The sequence below is a fragment of the Cibotium barometz genome, chromosome 47, assembly GCF_041138505.1.
Source record: "Cibotium barometz isolate CiBa-2024 chromosome 47, ASM4113850v1, whole genome shotgun sequence".
Lineage (NCBI taxonomy): Eukaryota > Viridiplantae > Streptophyta > Polypodiopsida > Cyatheales > Cibotiaceae > Cibotium > Cibotium barometz.
The window spans coordinates 8,747,838-8,774,073 of record NC_141092.1 but is presented as its reverse complement, the minus strand read 5'-3'; the positions used below and the strand labels follow the sequence as shown (position 1 = coordinate 8,774,073).

Sequence of the window (26,236 nt, the reverse complement as noted above, 5' to 3'; positions counted from 1 at the left end):
GGGAGTTTTGAACCCGTGACCTCTTGGTCCTAGGCAAACAACTTCACCACTTGAGCTATCACCTCATTGGCATCTTAGTAAACTGTTTGCCAACCTCGTCGAGACGTTTGCATCCCAACTTACCAGCCAACCCTTTCCAACGCCGTTGACAACAACCTTGGAAAGCGTTGGTTGGCAAGTTGAGAATGGCCACATTGTCTAGAATGGGACATCGTATTAAGCTTCGTCTTAGGATTATGTCCTACCTAGATGTCAATGAAGAGATCATGAGTGCCACCATTAAGAGAAACCATGCCATTGCCCCGTGGTGCACTTGTAACATGTAGCGGAAGTATTCGTAATTGAGGATCCTGTCACACAAATGCTCACACCGTCTTCTATATCTTGAGTTTCGTGAGTTTAGCAATGCACTTTATGACTTCAAACTTTAAGAGACTTCAAACTTTAAGAGATTTGAGAGAGAGAAACTGTACACCGTATGGGGTCCCGAATTATCCACTGAAGGGTCCCCTATCCTGTTACCGGAATAGTATTTGCTTTATTACTTTGAAGAGACTGACTGTGGACTGATGATAAGCCAAACGCAAGATCTTTGAGGACCAAGAGTTAGGCTGAACTGTACATGGCTGTAGAAGCACCAATGATGACCAATCTCGAGCCTATGCACTCTTCCCAATGGATGTAGGAAGACTGCAAATCTGAGGCTGAGAGAAGGGGCTGATTGGGACTGTTCTAGGCTATGTATGAATGCTGAGTTTTACCTTCACCAAGTGGCTGTAGCAAAACGATGCAGATAAGGATGCTGAAAACTGTATGTATGCTGAAAACGGAAGGTGATTTGTGGGCTGAATGCTGTAGATGCTGCGTTTTGCTGAATGAAGGCTGAATGCTCAAGCGTTGATGCTCCTATATGCTGATGGATGATATGCTGAATTCTCCAATCGCTTATGCTCCTTGGGCTGAAGGCTCCAAGCGTTGAGGTCTTCTTGGTTGAATATGATATGAATGAATGAATGAATGATATGCTCAACTATTTATATGGACCCTAGATGCTGGTCGGTTGGTTGAAGGGCTGGCCGACTGCATCTTGTCCTGGATAAATAATGTAAAAATGCCAATTAAATGCTATAAATTATGGGAAAAATACTGAGTAATATTCTGATGCTTCTGCAATGGTCTAGATGGCCTACATGCATATGGGATGAATGCTATGCATAAATGCACACATGTCCTCATGCAAACTCTAAGGCTTCTATTGACTCTACATGCATGAATGCATCTCTTCAAGTGGGTTAAGGGACTTGGACTGACTGATTGACTGTCTAAGGCTGAGGAATGACCTACGTAGCTCGTGCCTGACTTATCCTGGACTGAGGATTACAATGGGGTCACGACGTATGACAAATATCATCCTAAAGGGTGCGAATATTGTACAATGTTGCAGTGATGATGGTGAGCCATCTTGTCACCATGCACTACAGTGCAGAGTGCATGTGACAGCACCTTTGACCAACTAATCCTTTTCCCCCCCCCCTAGAAAAGATCCTTCCATTAGTTGCCAAAAATGCAGCTGAATCGGCTAAGGCCAGTCTCAAGCATGGGAGACAAAAAGAGGGGTTCTTCCTTGCTGGCTGGCCGCTCTCGGAGGAAGGAAGGTTATCGCATACAATGAGGGGGAGCGAGGAACAACCAAACTTGTGGACTGTAATGGAAAGTAACCTCAGTCTTTGGTGAAGGCAACAGAGGTGTTAGGGTTAGGGTTTAGAGAAGCTTCAAACAGGCGTGGAAGCCAACAGAGAGAGAGAACACGACTTCAGTATTGTGCTTGATAGAAAAGTGAAGTACAATAGCCACATAATAGTGACCTAAAGAGATGTGTTCACATGTCCGGCCATAAAATGTGCCGGGTGGACCAAAACACCTATAAACTGCATATAAGTGAAACTGAGCTAAACTGGGGAAAAAAACCTCCACTAACTGAAGTAAAAAGTGCCCCAGTAATCTACTGATGATCACTAGCACTCCTCTGGGTGCATACACAGCATAAAACCCAACAAACCGCCCTGGAGTGATATGTGATCACTGTACATCATCCACCAAAAGGAAACAAATTCAAAGCACTGCGGAATGCTTCAAATTTCGGACGTGGTAATGCCTTGGTGAAGATGTCTGCCACATTCTGATCTGTAGGACAGTAGATCAGACTGATATCTCCTGCCTGGAGTCTCTCCCGAACAAAATGATAGTGAATCTCAATGTGTTTCGTGCAAGCATGAAACACAGGATTCCTGGCCACAGCAATGGCACTCTGACTATCAGTATAGATAGGTGTAGGCTCCTCCACTGAAATATCCATATCAGTCATGAGACGCGCAGCCAAACACACTCAACAGTAGTAGTGTAGGCTGCTCTGTACTCTGCCTCACAAGACGAAGTGGCCACTGTGGTCTGTTTCTTGCTTAGCCAAGAAATGCATGAAGAGCCAAGAAAGAAACAATTTCCACTAGTGGAATGTCTGGTATCAAAATCACCAGCCCAATCTGAATCACTGTAAGCGTATAACTGCATGTCACCCCCCTCAGGATAAAGCAATCCAAGAGACAAGGTACCCTGCAAATAACGGAATACACGCTTCACAGCTTGCCAATGTGACAACCGCGGGCTGTGCATGAATCTGCTCAACTGAGAGACTGCGTACTGAATATCTGGCCTTGTATTACACAAGTAAATGAGGTACCCAACAGCCTGAGCATATGTAGTGGCATCAAAGGAAATACTGTCATCTTGTAGTGACAGTTTCATCCCAGGCTCCATAGGAGTACTAATAGGTTTGCAATCCTGAAATTTAAACTTCTCCAGAAGTTTAGCAACATACCGTGATTGCAACAACCCAATGCCTCTGTTATCCGGCACAAACTGTATGCCCAAATAGTAATGTACAAGCCCCAAATCAGACATGTCAAATGTCTGTTGCAGTATCTCCTTAAAAGCTGCAATTTTGTCATCATTTGATCCCATGAGCAAGAGATCATCCACATAAAGACTGATGACCAGCAGATCTGTCTCTTCTTTCTTTACATACAGAGTGGCTTCTGATGGACTGTTCACAAATCCCTGAGTGAGTAGGAAAGCATCTATTTTTGCATACCAAGCTCGTGGAGCTTGTTTCAAACCATACAAGGCCTTTTTCAGCCTGCAGACTTTCCCCTCATGACCATGTTCTGCAAATCCCATGGGCTGAAATACATAAACTTCCTCCTCGAGGTCCCCATGTAGGAATGCAGTCTTTATGTCCAACTGGTGAACAACCCAACCACGATGTGCAGCCAATGCAATGACACACCTAAGTGTCGACATACGGGATGTAGGAGCAAATGTCTCCTCATAATCAATGCCCTTCTTCTGTGCATAGCCCTTTGCAACTAGACGGGCTTTGTACCTGTCAATGGATCCATCTGCATGTCTTTTCAACTTATAGACCCATTTAGTACCAATTGCTTTCTTGCCTTTGGGCAGATCAACCAAATCCCATGTTTGATTCCTTTTAATAGAATCAAGCTCATCCTGCATGGCTTTGTTCCAATGCACATTATCTCGTGCATCCACAAATGAATCAGGCTCATCATCATCCTGTAAACTGGCTGCCATAACCAGATTCAAATCCATGATGTGTGCATGCTCATTGGTCCTTGTCTCCCTACGAGTACGACCAGCAAGAGGACCCTCTAAATGGCTGTCCTGTAATGTCCTCAAATACCATCTAGGTATATGTCTGACCTGTGGTGCCTGCTGCCCCATATTTGGTTCAGCTTCTGGCTCATTTTGCTGCTGAATTTCTGCACCACCTACATCATTTGTTGGCTGTCCTGTACCCTCATTAGTTGGATCACCAACTGTGGAATGAAATTCCATAGGTAGTAGACCTTCAAACACATCATTTTCAGCCTGATTTGCCTCATAACCAGCCATGGATATTTCTGATTTTTCATCAAAAATCACATCCCGACTAGTGAATATCTTCCTGGATAGTGGGTCATATAACCTGTAGCCCTTGCTCTCACGGCTATACCCAACAAAAATGCATTTTGTGGCTTTATCATCCAGCTTCCTCCTCAACTCTTTGGGTATGTGTGCATATGCAAGACACCCAAAGATACGAAAATGCGATAGAGAAGGCTTGCGGCCATGCCAAGCCTCAAAAGGAGTAATAGAAACCAATGCCTTTGTGGGACATCGATTCAAAATATGACAAGCACACATGACAGCTTCCACCCAAAAGATATGTGGTAGCCTTTTTGCCTTTAGCATACATCTGGCCATCTCCATGAGTGACCGATTCTTCCTTTCTGCAACCCCATTCTGCTGTGGAGTGTAAGGAGTAGTATACTGATGTTTTATACCTCTACTCCCAAGAAAGGAATTCAGCATATGTGACATATATTCCCCCCCTCGGTCAGAACGGAGAGTCTTGACCTTGCATCCTGACTCTGTCTCAGTAAGTGCTACAAAGGCCAAAAAATGCATCATATACCTGTGATTTCTGTGTCAAAGGATAGACCCAACATATACGAGAGAAGTCATCAATAAATGTTGCAAAATAGAAGCAACCACCTAATGACTTCGTCTGCATGGGACCACAAAGATCACTGTGTATAAGCTGCAACTTTGCAGTTGCTCTTAGAGCCTGATCACGTGGGAAGGAAAACCTATGCATTTTTCCCAAAATGCATCCTTCACATATGTGATCTGGAGGCTTCTCCATGAGAGGTAGATCTGTAAACATGTTATGTCGCTGCATAAGCATAAGACTACCAAAATTTACATGCCCCATGCGAGCATGCCATAACTCCGCATCAACCATAGCTGGAGTAAGAGTGAATGCATTATAAGCAGACTGATCCACTGGCTGAAATGCATCCAACTGATAAAGTCCATGACATAATGTACCAGTAAGCATCAAGGTCAAGGCATTAGCTTTGTCTCTGACCATGCATTTATCATCATCAAAGTGAACTTGCATACCACAATGTGCTAAAGAAGAAATGGACAACAAATTCTTCTTTATCCCTGGTACATATAAGGCATCTGTAAGGCGGAGAATGGAGCCATCAATGGCTGTAAGCTGAATCTCCCCAATGCCACGAACTGGATATGAAGCATTGTTGGCACACTGAACAGTTTTGCCAATAGGGGCAGGGCCAACATGACTAAACAAATCCCTGCGAGATGTGATATGCTTTGAGGCACCACTATCAAAATACCAAGTACATGCATGCTCTGTCATACTGAGTGCCTGTGAAGACCAAGAGGCATCATAGCTGCATGTATAAAAACAGTAATCCCTGTCCTCTACAAAAGAAGCAGTCTTTGGAGGAGCTTTAGAAGCATCATTAACAGACATCCCAGCTTCCTTTGCCTTCTCTTTGGCAATCCTCTTCCTACATTCAGTGATGTAGTGACCTGGCTTCTTACAGTAATGACATTTGCCCTTCTTCTTGGGCTGTCCATCACCTTTCTTGGTATCCTGTGAAGAACCACCATCACCTGAATTTTGATTTGAACTCTTTGGCTGAGTTTTTCCTTTCCCCTTTTGACCTGTAGTAAATGCTTGTTCAGCATTTGTGTTCATATTCATATTCTTCCTCATTTGCTCCTTTTGTAGTAAGAGAGCAACAAGTTCCTGATACTTGAGGGGTTCAACAGCATTCCTCATGCTGAGGTTCAAAGAGGTATGAAAAGCCAAGTAAGATCTTGGCAAAGAGTGCAAGATGGTGGACACAAGCTGTGTCTCAGGAATAACCTCATCCACATTGATGAGTTGCTCTCTCAAATCCTGCAGCTTGTTTAAGTGGCTAGACATATCATCTCCTTCATTCATTTTCTGATTTTCCAGCTCTCTTTTCAAAAATGAGATCCTAGCCTCATTACGAGCAGCATACATCTGCTCCAAAGTCACCCATGCATTCTGTGAAGAGCCAGCTGAACGAATATGAGGTATAATGGACCTCTGTACTGACAATGCAATGAGTGACAAAGCTTGTGCATCCCAGACATCCCAGCTTCCTTTGCCTTCTCTTTGGCAATCCTCTTCCTACATTCAGTGATGTAGTGACCTGGCTTCTTACAGTAATGACATTTGCCCTTCTTCTTGGGCTGTCCATCACCTTTCTCGGTATCCTGTGAAGAACCACCATCACTTGAATTTTGATTTGAACTCTTTGGCTGAGTTTTTCCTTTCCCCTTTTGACCTGTAGTAAATGCTTGTTCAGCATTTGTGTTCATATTCATATTCTTCCTCATTTGCTCCTCTTGTAGTAAGAGAGCAACAAGTTCCTGATACTTGAGGGGTTCAACAGCATTCCTCATGCTGAGGTTCAAAGAGGTATGAAAAGCCAAGTAAGATCTTGGCAAAGAGTGCAAGATGGTGGACACAAGCTGTGTCTCAGGAATAATCTCATCCACATTGATGAGTTGCTCTCTCAAATCCTGCAGCTTGTTTAAGTGGCTAGACATATCATCTCCTTCATTCATTTTCTGATTTTCCAGCTCTCTTTTCAAAAATGAGATCCTAGCCTCATTACGAGCAGCATACATCTGCTCCAAAGTCACCCATGCATTCTGTGAAGAGCCAGCTGAACGAATATGAGGTATAATGGACCTCTGTACTGACAATGCAATGAGTGACAAAGCTTGTGCATCCCTGGCATCCCATGTCTTTTGAGCATTTGTTCTTTGAACAGGCAATGGCTGTCCTGGAGCCTGTACCTGTTGTCCTCGTCCACGAGCACCCCCTTGGGGAGGAGTCTCTGGAGCCAATGGACCTGGACGTGGTTCATCACCACTAACAAAATCCCAAAGACCTTTTGCCACAAGCACATTTTTCAGCATAAAACTCCACAAGGAGTAGTTCGTGCCATCCAATTTGTCTTCCTTAGACAAATACGTGAATACATCACTTTGCTGTTGATTTGCCATTATGCCTACGCACAATGTTGTACCTGTTTATCAAAAAACCCAATAGCAAAAACCCTGAAAACAACTGTACTCCACTGAATACAGTTCACCCAAATATGCCTGCACTCTCAATCCTCTGAATGTGCAGCTCAATGCACCAATGACTGAGCAGAGCAGCAAATGGCGTACACAATGCCAAAATGCCCCAAAAATGCCCAAATGTGCTGCACGCAAAACTGTGCAAAAAAACCTGTAGACTTCTTTGCTAGAAAGTCTGCGTGTTGTGCCTGTATATTTTCACAGAGAAAATAATATTGCCCAAAAACTGAATTTTTAATGCTTACCACAGATTGTCTAAGTAGGTTGTGGTACTTTTGCAGGTGCAGTCCCTGTGCAGGTCAGTCGACTTGTACTACACAGTACTGATGGCGACTGTAGGCAGATTCTGTGCTGGTACTGTGCAGGTACTGTGGTCGGCTCTGACAGGTACGGAAGCTGCACAGTGTTGAGCAAGGCGACTAGGTACTGTAAACAGGCTGACAGGTACAGTACGGTGCTGCAGCGTTGAGGCGACCAGGTACTGTATACGGGCTGCAGCAGTCGACTGAGTACAGTCGACAGCAACCAGCGTTGACAAGAGCAAGACGTCCAGCGTTGAGGCGACCAGGTACAGATGCTGACAGCTGCGAACAGTTACGGCAGCTGCTGCAGGCGAACAAGTGCAGTTGGCAGCTGTACGATTTGCAGGTGGCGCACAGGTGTACGGGCAGCAACAATAATAACCTGGCAGTGTACGGGCAGAGCAAGGCAAGCCTTCAAAGCTCTGATACCAATTGAAGGCAACAGAGGTGTTAGGGTTAGGGTTTAGAGAAGCTTCAAACAGGCGTGGAAGCCAACAGAGAGAGAGAGAACACGACTTCAGTATTATGCTTGATAGAAAAGTGAAGTACAATAGCCACATAATAGTGACCTAAAGAGATGTGTTCACATGTCCGGCCATAAAATGTGCCGGGTGGACCAAAACACCTATAAACTGCATATAAGTGAAACTGAGCTAAACTGGGGGAAAAAACCTCCACTAACTGAAGTAAAAAGTGCCCCAGTAATCTACTGATGATCACTAGCACTCCTCTGGGTGCATACACAGCATAAAACCCAACATTTGGGAGAGGAGAGTGGAGTACAGATTCCATGTCCGCACGTCTTTCTAGATTCAAGCCGGTGACATAGGCACGAGGGATTTCTTCAAGACAACAGGGCCTCACCACGGGAGGGATGGCATCCGGAGGCTTAGAGGAGCAGACAGCACCGTTGTTGCCAACCTGCCCCAAGTTTGAGCCATAGCCACTGGTTTCTTCAGTTCCCTCCTCACTGCAGAGCCTCACTACAGGATGCGAGAGAGAGGATCTAGTAGCATACTCATGAGGTGGTCCCTCCGGCTCTCTGGAGTTTTCTAGCGACACCCTTCTCTACTGAGGAGATTGCAGAGGCTCTGCAGGCACTCCCTAGGGGCATGTGCCCAGGTGTGAGGATGGGATTCGGGTTCCCCTATTTCTTCGTCACCCGAGCTCATGGAGGGCACTGGCGAATCTACAACACGTCGCCTCCCTCGGGGACCAAGTGAATAAATCCCTCCACCAGTCTCGCTGTCATAGATCGGTGGAGATCTATCACCCTCTTGGGGACAGCCTACAAAATCCTAGGCAAAACCATCAGCCGTCGATTACAGCTCTACCTCCCTGATCTGTCCCATGGAATTGAGACAGGTTTCATCCAAGATAGGAGCATCTTGGATAACGTCTTCACCTTCTGGGAGGTGACCGCCTCGGCCTGTCTGTGTCGGCAAGAATTAATGGTTCTCCTTCTGGATTTCGAGAAAGCCTATGATAGGGTGGATCGGGGATTTCTCGAGGGGGCTGTGTGTAGGATGGGTTTCCCCATCACCTGGGTCTGAGGTGTCTCTGTCTGCTACCGAGCCTCTCACAGTCAAGTCCTTATCCAGGGTGCTTGGCATGACAAGTTTCCACTTTCTCGTTCAGTTCACCAGGGATGTCCCCTTGTTCCCTTCCTCTTCCTCTTTGTGGCGAAGACGATGAGCAGCTTTTTAGCTTCCTAGGAGACTGGACTACAGGGCCTCAGGCTTCCTATCAGATCTTAGGAGCAGCTCCTCAATGCAAAGTTCATAGATGACACAGCAGCCTACCTCTCCGAAGATGTAGAGAATCTCTAGAGGTTTGTGGATACAGTTGAGATCTTTTGTCGAGCCTCGGGCATACAAATTGTGTGGATTTTGGGTTAGCTCATCCCCTACCCTAGCTTGGCAACCAGTTAGAGTCGTCGTGGATTCCGAGAGGTATCCCAGTTCACTATCTTGGTTGCCAGAACCTTATGGCCTTGTAGATTTTTATAGTGAGCCACCTCAGCCAACTCTTTGAGCCCTTCTGCGTAGCACTTTGTGCAGTGCTTGGATTGACATCATCTTGGAGCCACTTGCCCCCTTCTTTTGAGCATTTGAAAGAGGCTTCTCTACTCGAGCACGACCACGCTTTCACTGGCTGGTCGAGTAGTGTGGCCAACTAGGTCCTTCTCGCCACCATGTGGTACATCATCTCCTGCTGGGCCTTCTCCAGGGCGTGCATTGTCCAGATACAACGGTTGATCCACAACTTTCTTTGGGAGGCAGTGATGGTAGGCTGGCGTGGAGAGTTGTCATTCAGCCTTGCCATAGAGGCAGCTTGGGCATTATTGATCCTTCTATGTAGGGCAGAGAACTTCTGGGAAAGTTGATCATTAGAGGACGACTCCTAGGTGGTGATCCTTGAAAGGACTTTCCCATGATGGCCCGCATCTCTGCCCACACTCCAGTTTTTGGTTCTTGGCGGTCCCTAGTCCCCAAGCCTGGATGCATCTTCATTGAGATGAGGACCCGCGGCCATAGTCCAGCCTTGGAGGACTGATTCGCGGCCAGCTCTCCCAAGCCTGGAACCACATTCGTTTTGCTCTTCACCAGTCTTCCCCCGTCCTAGAGGAGGAGAGTTTTCCACAGTTGCTGGTTTGGAACCCCTTGATTATGCTTCCTAATGGCCACATGCTTGGCTCCTGTCCTTACATCTCGCGGTGCACATCGAGCGAGGGACTGGCCTGGTCCCTTGGAGAGAGTCTCAAATTTAGGTCGCACCTGTCCAGCACCCACCTCCCCCTTGTGTGGGTAGGGGTTTTTACCAGACATAATATCCCAATGATAGTCCATGGTGTAGATGGAGGCACCTTCATGACTTTCTCTATAGGGCCGCAGGGCAGATTGAGCTGTCCCACCCCCCCTTCCCCAAGGACCTCAACAACTTCACTTTACAAAGGGTGAGAGTGATAGGGTTTCATGTGTCATGACTACAGATGGCACGTTGACCCACCTCTGGCCAAAGTGGCCAGAGAGAGATCTTGGAGATTATGGTTATGGGACGTCTAACCCTCCCTTTGATGTGGCATGACGGCATTGTATTGGGATCCATTTTCATTTTCCTATTTTGTTGTTATCAAAACGTTTTGGGGTTTCCGTTTTCACTTCGCCGTGATACATTTGATAACTATGGACCAAACCTCACTTTGAATATATAGTTGAAGTGACCCTGTTTGGCGCATTCAAGGACAGCGTGCTCCTCTCTGTATCTCTTGCATTACATATTTTGCATACCCCTAGCTCTTCATGCTCTCGCATTGACACTCTCATCTTGCCTATGGACACATGGAATGCATGTATATTGTCATGTGGATAGACCCATAATGTGATTAATGTGAGAAAGTGGTCTTGTTGCAAGCTCATTTTGGAAGGGAGTCTGTGGATGTGTCCATTGTTGTGTGTGTTGACACGTCTTGTGTACGTGTCAAAAGATAAGGCTACTCTAAAGCCTACAAAAAGCATTGTACTTGGTGAACTTTGAACACATCTAATCAATCTGTCATTGAGTCATGCATATACTCTCTCTCTATCAAAAAGCATTGTACTTGGTGAACTTTGAACACATCTAATCAATCTATCATTGAGTCGTGCATATATTCTCTCTTTGATGAGTACTCCGCAGCGGGAGGTTGCTCTAGGCTCTACCACTCACGAGTAGAAGCGAGCGATCTTCTGATGTCTCACATGGAAGAAGAAGCGAGCCTATCTAGCCAATCTCGAGCAGGAGTTGTACGAGTTATTTTTGGGACGGGGCTTCAAGGAGGCATGGAGGATCTTCCAGGATCATCGCCTACCGACCCCGATCAGCTCACCCAACATATGGTATACCTACGCCACCTCTCTTTACCACATCCCCAGACAACCACCCCTCCCTCACCCACCCGAGCCTCGTCTTGCCCATTCCTCCTTCCACTTGAGCATAGTGAGAGATGCTATTGACAGGATACAGAATGGGAGAGCATAGCATGTGTTGGCTCCACTTTTGATTCATATGTTTAATAGGGCCTTATGTGAAGGTTTCCCCGCCAGTTGGTCTTCTAATATCATTGTGCCTATTTTGAAGGTAGGTGACCCTATGGACCCCAGTAACTACAGGACTATTCTGATTGGTCACACGTTGGTGGCCAAGATTTATGGATCAATCTCATAAGCTTAGCAGATGGGCCAAGGAGCAGAGACTCGGAGCATCAGGGCAGGGAGGTTTCCGGAAGGGACACTCCACACTGGATCACATCTCCACGCTATAGGGGATCGTTGAGGAGGGGAGAGCTCACGGGCGTCGGATATACAGTTGCTTTGTGGATTTCTGCAAGGCTTTTGACACCGTCCCACGGGCCAGATTGATGAGGAGACTTTAGGATATGGGAGTACTAGCAGATATGCTTCGGGGGATCCTCACACTTTACGAGTCTATCACTAGCCGAGTACGGGTCCCACGGGTTGACTCAGAGGTCATACACAGCACACTGAAGGTGAAACAAGGCTACCTTGTCTCTCCTACTCTGTTTGGGGCCCGGGCTATACATTGATGAGATATCTGACTACATAGACAGACAGGGAGGACTAGGAACACAATTGGTAGGAGTCTTGATACCTATCCTATTGTATGCAGATGAGGTTGTCCTTATCTCTGACTCACCAGAGGGGCTACAGAGGCATTTGGATGCATTAGGGCCTTTTGTAAGGACCGGGACCTCACGTGAACCTTGGCAAGACAAAGGTTATCTTTCTTTTATTTTTAGTACCCATAATGATGTATTCCATGGACATGATGTAATCTTCTGGTCTCATAGGTCATTTTGGCCTTTTGTAGATATAACTTTTGTTCTTTCTCTCTTTCATGTTCCACGTTCTTGGTATTCCATGATGAGATTTCCATGGACAGTTTTGTATCACCCCAGCGAGATAGCTTTGTTTTGTTTCTATTTTATTTGTCGTTCCATGGTGAGATATGCCATGGACATTATTGTATCATTTTGGTCTCATAGGCCCATTTGATCTCTACTAGATGCTTAATACATCTCTCTCTCTCTCTCTCTCTCTCTTTGTGTGCACATGCACAACATTGATATCTTCTATTCCCTATAGCTCTTGCTTCTGTGCTAACCCTAATACCATTATCTATTTCTTACGAATATATATCTGCTAAATGTTCTCTCTTATGAGTCTATTTAGTTCCTACCTCGGTAGTGCCTAGTGCTGACTCAGAGTAATTACTATTGAAAAGGTGGTACACATAATTATTAAAATTATAAGAAAATCTAATGGATATATGCGCGTGTGCATACACTTAAAAAAAAAAGAAGTGAAACCACTGATTTTAATTAATAAGAACTTAATGTAGAACCGCTACCACCAAGAGTGGATGGAAGCTAGAAACAGTGGGAAAACACTTCTAAGATATGCAGAGAAATGTCTCTTATATGATAGGCATCATATAGAGAGGTATGCAAAGAACGACTGAAAAATGCATACGTATCTAAGGGGACATGCAAGAAGGTTTGATGATTTCTATCATGCTAGATAGTCCAGAAGGCAGTAAATCTGACCCAAGCAAATCGATTATGATGATACCTTTGCTCCCACTTCTCATATGACCACCATTAGCTGTATTATTGCCCTAGTAACACATCATGGAACCACAACATATGCGTCCAGCGATGAGGGGAACTTCCCAAAGAGCCAAAATTGCTTCAAGAAACATTTTGATGGGAAACGAATCTGCAGGTGTGCCGACAATGCTGCAATGAACTACCTGGTAATCGAACACTGCCATAATAGGTGTGAAATGGTCTCATTGCAGCAGGAGCAGCGCGCACAATGCGACGATGCAATACGTCGTTTTGCCAATGTCATCCCCACCTTGAGCAGACTTCTCCACATGAAAACTTTTTACTTCAAAGGAAGACCATTCTTCCATATACAACGTAGGCACCAAGTCCACCATCTGAGAGGTTTATCAAGTCTCGAAAGCTGATTGGCATGTTGCTTTATCCACGGTGGGGGAATCAATATTCTATAGGCCTTTGTTGCTGTTATTTCCTTCATAGGAATGGCAGTGTAACCGCCGATTTAGTTTCCAATCACCCAAACCATTCTGCATCTCTAGCATGGGGACATGCAAGAAGGGTTGAAGCAACTCTCGCAGTCCATGCTAAATTGGCCGGGAGTGCATACCCAAACCATAGTGCCTATTGGCCAATGGAAAAGACATAAAAGAACCATCAGGTTGTATAAATCCTGCACATGTTTGACTCCTTTACAGGCAAGAAAGCATGCCTTTTTGGGTTCAGCCACTGCAAGGGGCGTTTGAAACATAGGATTCCAATGCACACTTGCCAACGCCATTCTGTTGCCCACCTGAGGTCTCCCCAACCAACACATATATTACAGGATCTCTTGCCAGTCTTTGATCAGACAGTTGGAAAAAGGGCTGCCAAGAATTGTACCTTTGAAACAGCCCGTGATAAAGTCCCATAGAGTGGTCTCCCAATTGCCAAATGCATCAGTCTGAACCTTGGTGCACATTTCGGCCAACATTTTCGTCCATGGTTGCATTTGGGCAGCAAAAGTAGGGAGCGTGGTAGCTTTCCTCGCAATTAGGTGATAATGTTCAGGATGTTGAGTCCTCCATGCATTTTACGAGAGCATACTAGCTCAAATTTCAGAAGGTGGAGTGCTTTTTTATCAGTGTGGGTTTTCCATAGACATTCTATAGCTTGTGACATTAAAGCATCCAAATCCTTTTTGTTCCATGCTAGAAGTGGTCAGTAAAACTGTATGTACGCCATAATGATCGATTGAACAATTCTCAGGCGGACATGCAAAGGCCATGTTGAGAGCTTCCAATAATCTAGCTTCTGTTGTATGCGATGCATCACCCATCGGGTTTTTGAGCGAAACAGACCAGCCTATGGGATAGCCCAAGTGTCGTATGATTTGTCATGGTGGCACAATATTCCTTGGCCACAAAATGTCATATCAATCCTTATCATTCAAAGGCAAGAGCTTTGACTTGTGAAAATTAATTTGTAGCCCAGCAGCTTATCCATACAAATCCTAAGCATCCATAATGGATCACAGGTCCAACTCAGTATTTCGGGGAAAGAAAAAAGAGTCATCCTCATACGCTTGAGCGACAAAATGCTTTCCATCTGGTAGCTGCAGCCCATGCAAACGTCCCACAGCAGTGAGTTTATCCGTATACAATAGCAATGGATGTGTGGCAATGGCATAAAGCAATGCACTCAGGGGGCAACCTTGCTCCACTGATCTTCCAAGTATCCAAGAGTGAGAGAGATCACCACCAAGAATTCATCTAGCAGTGCTATCCTTATGCAACCAATATACAACATTACTCATCTTAGGACCGAACCCCATTTTTCTCATTATTTGAGCAATGTATTCCCAATGCACCATATCAAAAGCCTTGGCAATATCTACCTGCATGATTAGCACATCCTGTTTGGTATACTTGGCATATTCAATTCCAATGTGGGCATTTGCAATATTATCATTAATCTGCCTATGCGGTACAAAACCATACTGAGCCGGATGGAGACCCACATAAAGGACACCTTTCAACCAATTGACCAGCATTTTAGTTATGAGCTTATATATAACATGCATCAATGTTATCGGATGCCAATCAGTAAGAGACTCACACAGTTGCTTTTTCGGGGCCAACTTAACCAAGCCTTCCTTCCACGAGGACGGGAGTAGCTGAATCTCCCAACAGTGATTAACCACATGAAGGAACTGTGAGTCCATCCCATCCTGGGGATTTTCATGTGCGAAGAGATTTTAATGCATCATCAAGTTCCCCCTGCAAGAAAGGCATGTCCATGCTGAGAGCATCTTCAGGCAACACTATATTAGTCACTTCATCCAACAACACATTTCTGGCTGCAACCTCACGTTGAGAAGGTGATAGTAGCCCTTATCCTCAAAGGATTTTTGACGCGCATGGATTCGCCATTTTTGTAGTTTTCTCTGGTCATTTCGAGTGATGCAATTCTAGGCTGCCAAAAGATCAAGCATCTTAGATTCTTGCAGTGGTCTTCGCTGACATAATTGCGAGTACTCCTGAATTTTTTCTTTTGCATTTGCTACATGTTGTCTTTGCTTACCTAGATAGTGACGGCCATACCAAACAATAACCTGCGACATTCGCATTACAAAAGAATGCCATGCAACATCCATATCTTCACATGCTTGAGGGAGCAAAGGGCGGATTGAATGCTTTACCATGTCAGCAAGCTATTGGTGCCAGGTAGCTTTTGTTAACAATAAGAAGTTTTTGCATAGGCAGTCTACATGCATACGTACTCATACCAAAATAGAGTCCCAACCAAAGGGTTGCATGATCCAAAAGGGTCATCAAGTGGTCCACCCACATGTCACATGTGAAGTTATCATGCATGTCAATATTTAGCAGGTACCACCGGTCTCATCTCCCCCAATAATGAGAATGCGCATTATGATGGAAAGTATAGCCTTTGTCATGAGGTTTGGACAATATCCATATATCAGAAGCATTGATGCAAGATAGCATATCAGGCTTCAGCCCATGAGCTGCGTTCCATATTCAGCTTGCCCGATCTATGCGTCGTGTTATCATCATGATTTGGAGCATTGTTAAAATCTCCACAAAGGAAAGCAGTGCGTAGCCATGGATAAGTTGCAATCTCTGACCACAATTGTGCTCTGTGAGCTGAATTCTGAGGTTCATAGACCGATGCAAATTCATATGTTTCCCCATGCAAGAGACATTGAACCACCATCCATCTTTCACCAGAATGTGTGAAAGCAAGACATGGATTCAGTTCATGTTTGACACCACACACACACACACACACACACACACACACATATAAATGTGTGTATCTGTGTGTGTGTGTGTGTGTGTGTACACACACACACACACACACATATATATATGTGTGTATATGTGTACTGTCACGTGCACTCTGCACTGGGGTACACATTAACACACCGGCATGATCATCAGTGCAACATTTGTACAGAAGTAGCACCTTTGTTAGGAATATTTGTCGTACGCCGTGACCCATTGTGAGCCCTTAGTCTAGGGACAGTCAAGCACGAGCTACGTAGGTCAGTCTCTGAGCCTTAGAGGTCAGTCAAGTGTCGGTCCTCTTAACCCACTTGGAGAATTCATCATACAGGAGCATGTAGGTGTCTGCCATAGCCTTAGTTGCATGAGTAGGTATTGTTAGATCATTTCACATAGAAGGGGCCAGCCCCGAGGCAGCCCCAACATGGGCTAGCCTTGCAAGTGGTAGCAAACCCCCAGCCATACAAGAAGACCAGTTGGCAGCCTTGCAAGTGGTAGCAAACCCCCAGCCATACAAGAAGACCAGTCGGCAGCCATTTGGTGGGCTTGGCAACAGTCGGCCAGCAGCCAACCAGCCCTACTGCCCGACCAGCAGCCGACAGGACTTCACAAGCAGCCGACTAGGCATTATGCCAGTCATGGGCAATTTCAGCAGACCGACTTGCATTTAATGTAGTCGTGGGAGATATTCTGCAGGCCGACAGCTCTCTAAGAGGCAGCTGACTGCAGCCAGGAGGCAATATAAAATCATGTGCCTTAGTCCCAATTCAGATATTCAGGTATTCAGCATTAAGTGCAAAAGCAGGTCAGCATCCAGTTGACTCCAGGCAAAAAGGGAGCTCCTCTTCACATTGAGCCAGCATATGTGCATTCCTACAGCTATTTGGACTTGCATCAGTGGCCAGAAGAGTCTTCAGCAGAGCCTTGGATTAGGTGGATACTCAGCCAACGTACGGTCTTCAAATACTCTTGCTTGCGGCCGCAAGGTGGGGGGGGGTAGGTATTTGGGACCCAATACTGTGTCGTCTTCTACATTCTCATTCTCTTCTCTCTCTATTCTCTAAATTGGATGCTAAAGATTCTCACCACATAAAGGTATAAAGAAGGCCCTGTTGTGCATTATCACGGTCAAGCTTAGTTCATGTAACACACACTTTTTTTTTTTTTGGTAATATCCAGTGCAGTATATTTATATTTACAAGATGGGAAGTCTCCGAAGCGGAGAGTATCCCAAATGTCAGAAACATAAAAAGAAAAGCTCTAAACAAGAAGCATCCATATCACCCTCATGGCAGGCATCATATAAGGATTGCCGCAATGAGGCTCTGAAGGATTCATATGACTGGTGATTCTGCCGACCCAAGTATGCCAAATTATGCTCACTCCAAATTGTCCAAAGAGCCCAATATCTCACCCAAGAGAGAAATAGTGAGTGTTGGGACAAGGACCGCATATATCTGCCAAAAAGCCAGAAATGTTTCCCAAATATGTGACTAGGGAAACGGAGCCGAAGAAAATCTGAAATTCTCCTGAGGACGATCCTAGAACAAGGGCAGTGCCAAAGCAGATGAAGAACAGTCTCTGAGGGAGCCTGACATCTTAGACATGTGGAAGGTGCAATGTGACGTTTAGCAAGTATGACCCCCACTGACAATGTGCCTGTCAAACATCTCCAAAGAAAAAGTCTTTGTTTCAATGGCATTTTACACTTACACAACATCCGGAGATTCTTCCGCCACCATGAGAGGGGCTTCCTTATATGCCACAGAGAATTAGCATGTTGATGAATCCATGGGGCAGGCTGAAGAAGCCTGTAGGCTTTGATGGAGGTTAAGGCAGGAAGGGGAATAGGATGAATGCATGTAGTAGATGGTTGCAATTGCCAATCCATAAGCCTGTCTGTGTTAGCCACGGGTGGAATAGGTAAAAAGGGATGCAATAAATCAGCAATTTTCTTCCATATCAACCTATGATGCATTCCCAATGCATAGGTAGCAGTGGCCCGGGGAAAGGATAAGACATATCCCCGATCATCTACCACATCATGTATGTACCTAATTCCCAATTTCATAAGATTGTATGCCCGAACAGGTTCCTGTAAAGCAAGTGGAGTGTCAAAGATGGCACTCCAATGAATACTTTCTTTCCTCATCGAGTTTGTTTCCAAGCAATTATCAGGAGCCCATTTGACCTTAGAGAGAACTTGTTTCCAATCAAGTATGAGGGTAGTAGAGAAAGGACAACCAGGTATCCTCCCTACAAATCTCCCAATCACAACCTCCCAATGATCCGTAATCCAATGACCATAAGCACAAGTCCTCATGTTGACTCACATGGATGCTAACATACAAGTCCATGGCTGCTGTTGACGGAAGAAAGTATGCAACATTGTAGCCTTCCTTGCAAGTACATGATATTTTATATTGAGGACATTAAGTCCACCATGCATCCTTGGGGAGCACACCATTTCCATCTTCATCAGTCTCAATGCTTTTACAACAGTTTTTGTCTTCCATAATATCTCCATAGCTTGAGACATAAAAGCTGAAATATCCCTGGAGGACCAATGCAGCAAGGGCAAATAGAACTGGACATAGGACATCACAATGGATTGTACTATTCTGAGCCTGACATGAAGAGGCCAAGTAGAAATCTTCCAGTATTCCAGTTTATGTTGAAGTCTCTGGAAAATCCATTTTAACTGTTGCTTTCTGGTGATATGCCATCCTATGGGATATCCCAAATGCCTCACAATATCTCTGGAATGCACCACCTGACCCGGCCAAAGAATAGAATGCCAGTCACATTGTTTCAGGGGGAGTAATTTAGATTTTTCAAAATTGACATGCAATCCCGCTGCTAACCCATATAAAGAAAGAGTGGCCATAAGCATGCGAAGTTCCCGAGGAGAATTCTGTGGCATGAAGAAGGAATCATCAGCATATGCTTGTGCCAAAAAAGATATAGCCCCTGGGATTTTGAGACCAGTCATCTGTCTTGTGCTTGTAAGATGATCAAGATACATCAAAAGAGGATGGGTCGCAATGGCATAGAAGAGGGCACTGAGAGGGCAGCCCTGTCTAACTGATCGACCCAATATCCATGACCGAGACAGATGGCGCCCAAGAATGCATTGAGCAGTAGAGCCAGAATAAAGCCAATAAACAGCATTTGCCATCTTGGGACCAAAGCCCAACTTTGTCATGATCTGAGAGATGAAATCCCATTGAACATTGTCAAATGCCTTAGCAATATCCACCTGCAATATAAGCACATCTTGATGCGAATACTTAGCATATTCAATTGCAGTCAAGGCATTGGATATATTGTCATGGATTTGTCTTCGCGGCACAAAACCATACTGATGAGGATGAAGTCCTGCATGCAGTATCCTATGAAGCCTATGTACAATCATTTTGGCAATAAGTTTGTAAAGTACAGGCATCAAAGTAATAGGCCTCCAATCTGATATATGATCACACAGATGTTTTTTGGGGACAAGCTTGACTATACCATGTTTCCAAGAGTGCGGCAACTGATTTTCTTGCCTCATGTAACACACACACACACACACACACTTTTTTTTTTTTGTAAAACCAGTTGAAATTGCATTATATCATAAGTGTACAAAAGGGTTTGACATCAGGAGGATGTCTAAACCCTAGAACTTAAAAACAGCAGTAAAAAGGTTCTATGCAAGATCAGGGCAGTGCTTAAGAAAAGAGCCTATGCCCTATCCATCAGAAACAGTAAAAGAGAAGCTGAACACAAGAAACATCCAAATCTCCCTCATGCACGGCATCATATAAGGACTGCCGCAACGAGGCTGGGAAGAACTCATAAGGGTGCTGAAGGGGTGAATTCAGATATGTATGATTTCGCTGTAGCCAGAGGGTCCATAAGGCCCAGTATCTGATCCAATGGAAGAAAAGAGAATACTGTGACAAAGAAGCTGATAAGGTGCCAAACATCCAGAAAAACTTGTAGAACCTGTGTGCAGGAAATTTGAGAGATAAAAAATAGGAGATCTTGTCTAGAAGGTTTCTGGAATATGAACAAGACCACAATAAATGCGGAGCACTCTCAGTAGTATGATGACATCTTGGACAAATAGGAGAGTCAATCCTTCTTTGAGCCAATTTCACTCCCACTGGAAAAATACCGACAATGCATCTCCAGAGAAAGAGTCTCTGTTTCAATGGCATTTTCAACTTCCATATCAATGTTAGTTTTGCTTTCCACCAAGCTAAAGACTTATCCAGATGCCAAAGAGAATTAGCATGCTGAGCAATCCATGGAGGAGGTAATATCAATCGATAAGCATGTATAGAAGTCAATAGATGCAAAGATTGAGAGGATAATCTTGAACTTGAAGACTGAAGATGCCAATCTTGAAGCCTGTCTCTTACATCCAATGTTGGAATCGGAATGAAAGGGTGTAAGAGATCTGCAATACTTTCCGTATAGATCTATGATGCATCCCAAGATTGTATTGTTGGCATGCTGCCGAAAAAGAAAGAATTTGCCCTGTAGTATCCACTACGTCGTCAATGAACCGGATGCCCAATTTCATAAGATTGTAAGCTCTGATTGGTTGTTGTAAAGCAAGGGGAGAGTAAAAAACAGCACTCCAATGTATGCTTTCCATTCGAAGCGAGGAAGCTATAGAAGCAGGATGGGGAGACCATTTGATGCGAGAGAGCACTTTCTTCCAATCCTGAATCAAGGAAGTAGAAAATGGACAACCAGGGATTTTACCTTGAAATTTGCCAAGCACTACTTCCGATGGATCAACCAACCAACGACCATAAGCATTTGTGCGCATCCGACCACACAGAATTGCCAACATGATAGACCAAGGCTGTTCTTGTTGAAAAAAGGTTTTGAGCATAGTGATCTTTCTTGCCAGCACATGAAATTTGATGTTTATAATATTCAAACCACCATGCATTTTTGGCGAGCAAAGCAGGTCCATTTTGAGCAACCTTAAAGCTTTTTTATGAAGCTTAGTTTTCCAAAAAATCTCCATGGCTTGAGACATAAAAGAAGAAAGATCTCGAGATGACCAATGTAAGAGAGGAAGGTAGAATTGGACATAAGCCAGAACAATGGACTGAACAATTCGAAGCCGTACATGTAATGGCCAAGTGGAGATCTTCCAATATTCTAATTTGTCCTTAATTTTGTTTAGCACCCAAGATATTTGTTGCTTATTTCTGATTTTCCAGCCAATGGGATAGCCCAAGTGTCTTACTATGCTTTCCGGATAAATAATCTGGCCGGGCCACAGGATAGCATGCCAGTCACAATGCTTGAGAGGTAAGAGTTTTGATTTCTGAAAATTAATTTTTAAACCAGCTGCCAACCCAAAATCTAAAAGAGTATCCATCAATAGACGAAGCTCCAAAGGACTGTTCTTTGGCATGAAGAATGAATCATCTGCATAAGCCTGTGCAATGAAAGGCCGTGAACCAGAAATCTGAAGCCCCTCTAACTGTCTAGTATCAACCAGATGATCCATGTAAAGAAGCAAAGGATGCGAAGCAATAGCATAGAACAGAGCACTGAGAGGGCATCCCTGTCGAACTGATCGTTCTAGAGTCCAAGACTCGGACAAATGTTTCCCTATAAAGCATTGAGCAGTGGAATCTGAGTAAAGCCAATATATGACATTAACTAGCTTTGGCCCAAAACCAAGTTTAGACATGATTTGAGAAACATAATCCCACTGCACCGTATCAAATGCCTTTGCCACATTCACCTGCATGACCAAGACATCTTGAGCAGAGTATTTTGCATATTCCATTGCAATGAGAGTATTGGAGATATTATCATGTATATGCCTTCTTGGAACAAAACCATATGCCTGGGATGAAGTCCATCATGAAGGATATCCTTTATCCGGTGTACCAACATTTTAGCAATAAGTTTATATATAACAGGCATCAAAGTGATAGGCCTCCAGTCATCCATTGTCTCACACAGGGGTTTTTTGGGAAGAAGCTTAACCAGACCATGCTTCCAAGCTGAAGGAAGATGTTGATGCTGCCAGGCTACATTAACGAGCTTCAAGATTGGACCCTTCAATTCAGCCCAGAAGGCTACAAAAAATTCAACCGTCAAACCATCCCAACCTGGGGATTTATGTTTACCCAAATGCTTGAGGGCTTCATCCAATTCTGTATCCGAAAAGGACATTTCCAGCATTGAAGCTTTTTGCACAGAAACAATAGGAGAAACAAGCTCAATAAATCTGCTCCGAGCCAATGCAGCCTGAGATGTAGAAGAAGATGGTAGAGAAAAAAGAAGCCGAAAATGATCCAGACATTGTTTTTCTAGCTGAGATAAAGTCTGGGTCCAAAGACCATCCGATTTCCTGACTCTCATGATAGATTGACTTTGTCTGTACGTGTGTAAGTTTCGAAAGAAAGATTTCGAGGAGCAGCCCTTATCTAGCATAGGTTTAACTCTAGCCCTTGTCTGCCATTTGGAAAGCTTGCGTTTATCATTAGCATCAATTATGGAAGAAGCACAAGACAATGAATTCTGTTCAGAAGCAGAAAGAGACCTTTGATGGCTAATCTGTACCAAGGACTGCTTGTATGATTTTGCCCACTGGATATGCTGTCTGGTTTCTGCCATGTACCATCTTCCATATTCCTTAATGACATTTTGAATACGATGTACAAAAGAGTTCCAAGCAAAATCCAGATCCTCCTGAGCATGAGATAACAATGGCTTACAAGCCAATCTGATCATTTGCTGGAATTTTTCATGAGAAAGATATAATTGATTAACCTGCAAATGTCTGACTAAAGAGAGCTGAATGTCATCCAGAGGCATACCAAAAGAAAGGTTGAGCCAAAGTGGAGCATGATCAGATAGTTGTTGAGAATAATCAGTCCACATTTGACATGTATAATCATCATATTGCTGAGCATGAATAAGATACCATCTATCAAGCCTGGCCCAATATTCTGTAAAAGCATTATGATGATATGTGAATCCCAAAACCGAAGGGTGAGTTGCTGTCCATAAATTTGCAGTATGAAGAGAAGAAGTCATATGTTCCCATCGCTGGATTTCAGAGGGAATCATATGGGATTTATGTGTGGTATTGTCCTTCCAGTGAGGGGAATTATTAAAATCACCACAAAGTAGAGCATTTGAAGACCAAGGATATTGATTAATGGAGTCCCACATTTGAGCTCTGGAAGCTGAAATTTGAGAGGCATACAAGGAGCCTATTTCAAAAATCTCTCCATTGATCATGCATTGGATAATCATCCATCGGCCACAAGGATCATTATATGCTACACAGGGCTGCAGATCATGCCTGGCTAAAGTGCACAGCCCAGAGAATTGTCCAGATCTTGCATAAAATATATCATAGCCTGAAAAGAACCCATGCTGGCCAGCAAAAGAATGCTGATTATGCTCTTGCAGACACACAACATCAGGATGAGTATTGTTTATATAATGCCATAGGAGCCTCCATTTATGCTGATTGCAGAGGCCCTGTATATTATAAGAAAAACATTTAAGAGAAGTACGCACGAAAATATGTACAAGAGATGAACAGTCTGAAAGAGAAAGGGAGGCATCAAGCCTCTGCCATTGCCACAGGGTCTTGCTGACCCTCAAAATCCAATTCCTTGACTAAATCATCTTCTTCACAAAGTGGAATACTCTTCTTAACTGCATTGACCCATGCCTTTGAGATGGGGCTGTCCGAAGAGGTAGAAGGTTGACCAGGAGATGGAGCAGAAGCATCCCAATTGCGAGATTGGAGAGGTCTTTGTTTGAGAGGCACCGTCTTCTTTGCATTCTGCCAACCCTCGTGAGAAGATGAATTATTTTCCACTAGCTTGCTTTTTCCTTTATCCTTGTTTTGGGCTAAATTGGCTTGGTTCCCTGTAGGAACTGAAGGCTTTGCTCCTTTAGCTTCAGTCTTTTCGACATAAGTCTTTTGACCTCCTTTATTAGATGGCGGAGGAATGGCAGCTGGAGGAGGCGGATGAAGGATTGAGGGACACTCAGAAGCTAGATGCCCGAACTTGTGACAAGAGAAACAAGCTCCAGCAAAAATGCCCCATTTCAAAGTGAAATATTTCTTTCCCAAATTAACACCCTCAATCTCAACTGCAATAGAAGAGGGGGTTGGTCTATCAGTATCCCATAAGATGCAAAAACGATTTTTGTTACCTGTGGGACGAGGGGGACAGATCACTTGTCCCAATGTCATCGCTAAGCCTGGAAGCTCTGTTCTCATGTAATCTGGGAAATCAACGACTTCAACCCATACAGGGCAGTGATGTTTGATGAGATTCTGATAATCCTTATTAGGAGACCAGGGCATGATGTGCACCATTTGACGACCAAAAAATAAAGGGGACATTTCCAGCATCTTTTGTTTTGTCAATGCATCCAAGAGATGAACTTCATAAAATCCTCTGGAGGCAAAATAGACTCCTTCTACATAGCATCCACCTAGGAGAGAATTCACCCATTGTCCCACGTCATTAGCCGAGGGTATTTTACCTGGAAAAAAGATGATGACTGCAGTTTGAGAGAGCTTCTTCAGAGGATGCACAAGAGAAGGCAACTTCATCTTGTAGGTGAGTTCCGGAGCAGGTAGTATCCATTCTCTTCTACTTTGTTGAAAATCCTCATTCAACATATCAAAAACATAGGAAGCATCTTCAGATGAAGGAGCTGTGGGGGGCAGAGTTTCCCTTAATTGTCTTTTAGGTTCAGGAGAAAGAGCTCTCTTGATATAAAACTTGCTTGTTTCTGCCATCGAGACTATTCGATTCAGCAGAGGGCACAGATCAGAAAAAGGGGACAGCTCTATGGAAAACTATCTTACACAGAAGGGAAAAAACAGTGACCTGTTGGAGGTGCGCACACACACACACACACAGACACGCACACACACAGACAGTCCTATACACGTACGCAGGTCGCAGAAGACAGGAAGAAGAGCAGATTGATGATGATAAGACAGCGCAACTGGGAACAAGAGAAGGGAGCGAAGAGAGCTGCAGGGCCAAAACAGACCAGGAAGGAGCCCGACACAGTCCAGAAAGAGGCGCCTCACCACACGTACTCACCCAGAGCAGGCGAGCAGATAGTCTAGAGAGCAGGCGAGCAGATCGAGGGAGCAGGCGAGCAGGTCTCCACCGCCGTCCTCACACATGCACCACACACACACACACACACACACACATACATATGTATGTATGTATGTCTGGGTGATACACAAAAAATATGAAGGCTTATCTTTTTATTTTCAGGTTCCAGTTGCTGCAGCAGCTTACTATGAAGATATGTATGTAAACTTCATCTTGTCAGAAGAAACAGCCAATGAGATTGCTGGAGCTAGATTGTGGGTGACAAATGAATACATGCATTCTGGACTTCGTGATGATGGTGCACGAGTATTGGATTACTTGTTTGACATGCTCAGAGGCAAAAAACTTCTGCAGTGATTTTAGAAAAAATAAATGATGTTAATGCCAAAGGAACGATAATGTTCTTTTATCTTTATGTTCAGCGAGTCGCCTTTCAGTGTATTTCTTGGGCTGTATGAAAACTGTATGAAAAACAATGTAAAGGTCAATTTTTGCTTGCTTTGCAGCATTTTAGAACACCTCATTCCAAGATGCTATAAAGAGCTGGTAAATCAGCTTGTAACTTTAATTATCAATGCATACTTGGCCGCTGTGCATGCGATTATTTATCAGACAAATGTAGACTGCCAGAATGTAAGTCAAAGGCAATTACCTGGCATAACATTACGACGACAGCTACTATATGTCCCAGCTGAATATAGCAAGATGGGACATATAGTAGTTACATGTTTGATGCACTAGCATTTATTCAAAGCATTATGAATGGCTGGAGAGATGGAAGCACCTGTACCTCGCAAAAGAAGAATCAATCAGAGTTTGCGAACCCGCATTACGGGA

General features: G+C 44.2%; 1 protein-coding gene across 2 annotated transcripts in view; it reads left to right on the top strand.

Moving 5' to 3' along the window:
• LOC147611336 (alpha/beta-Hydrolases superfamily protein) overlaps positions 1-26,009 on the top strand; it is a 59,880-nt gene extending 33,871 nt beyond the window's left edge. For both annotated transcript variants that reach the window (XM_086784397.1, XM_086784396.1), the window contains exon 11: positions 25,562-26,009. In XM_086784397.1, the coding sequence (XP_086640523.1) occupies positions 25,562-25,756 (195 nt within the window). In that variant the 3' untranslated portion in view covers positions 25,757-26,009. The remainder of the gene's footprint in view (positions 1-25,561) is intronic.
• Positions 26,010-26,236: the final 227 nt, after the last annotated feature.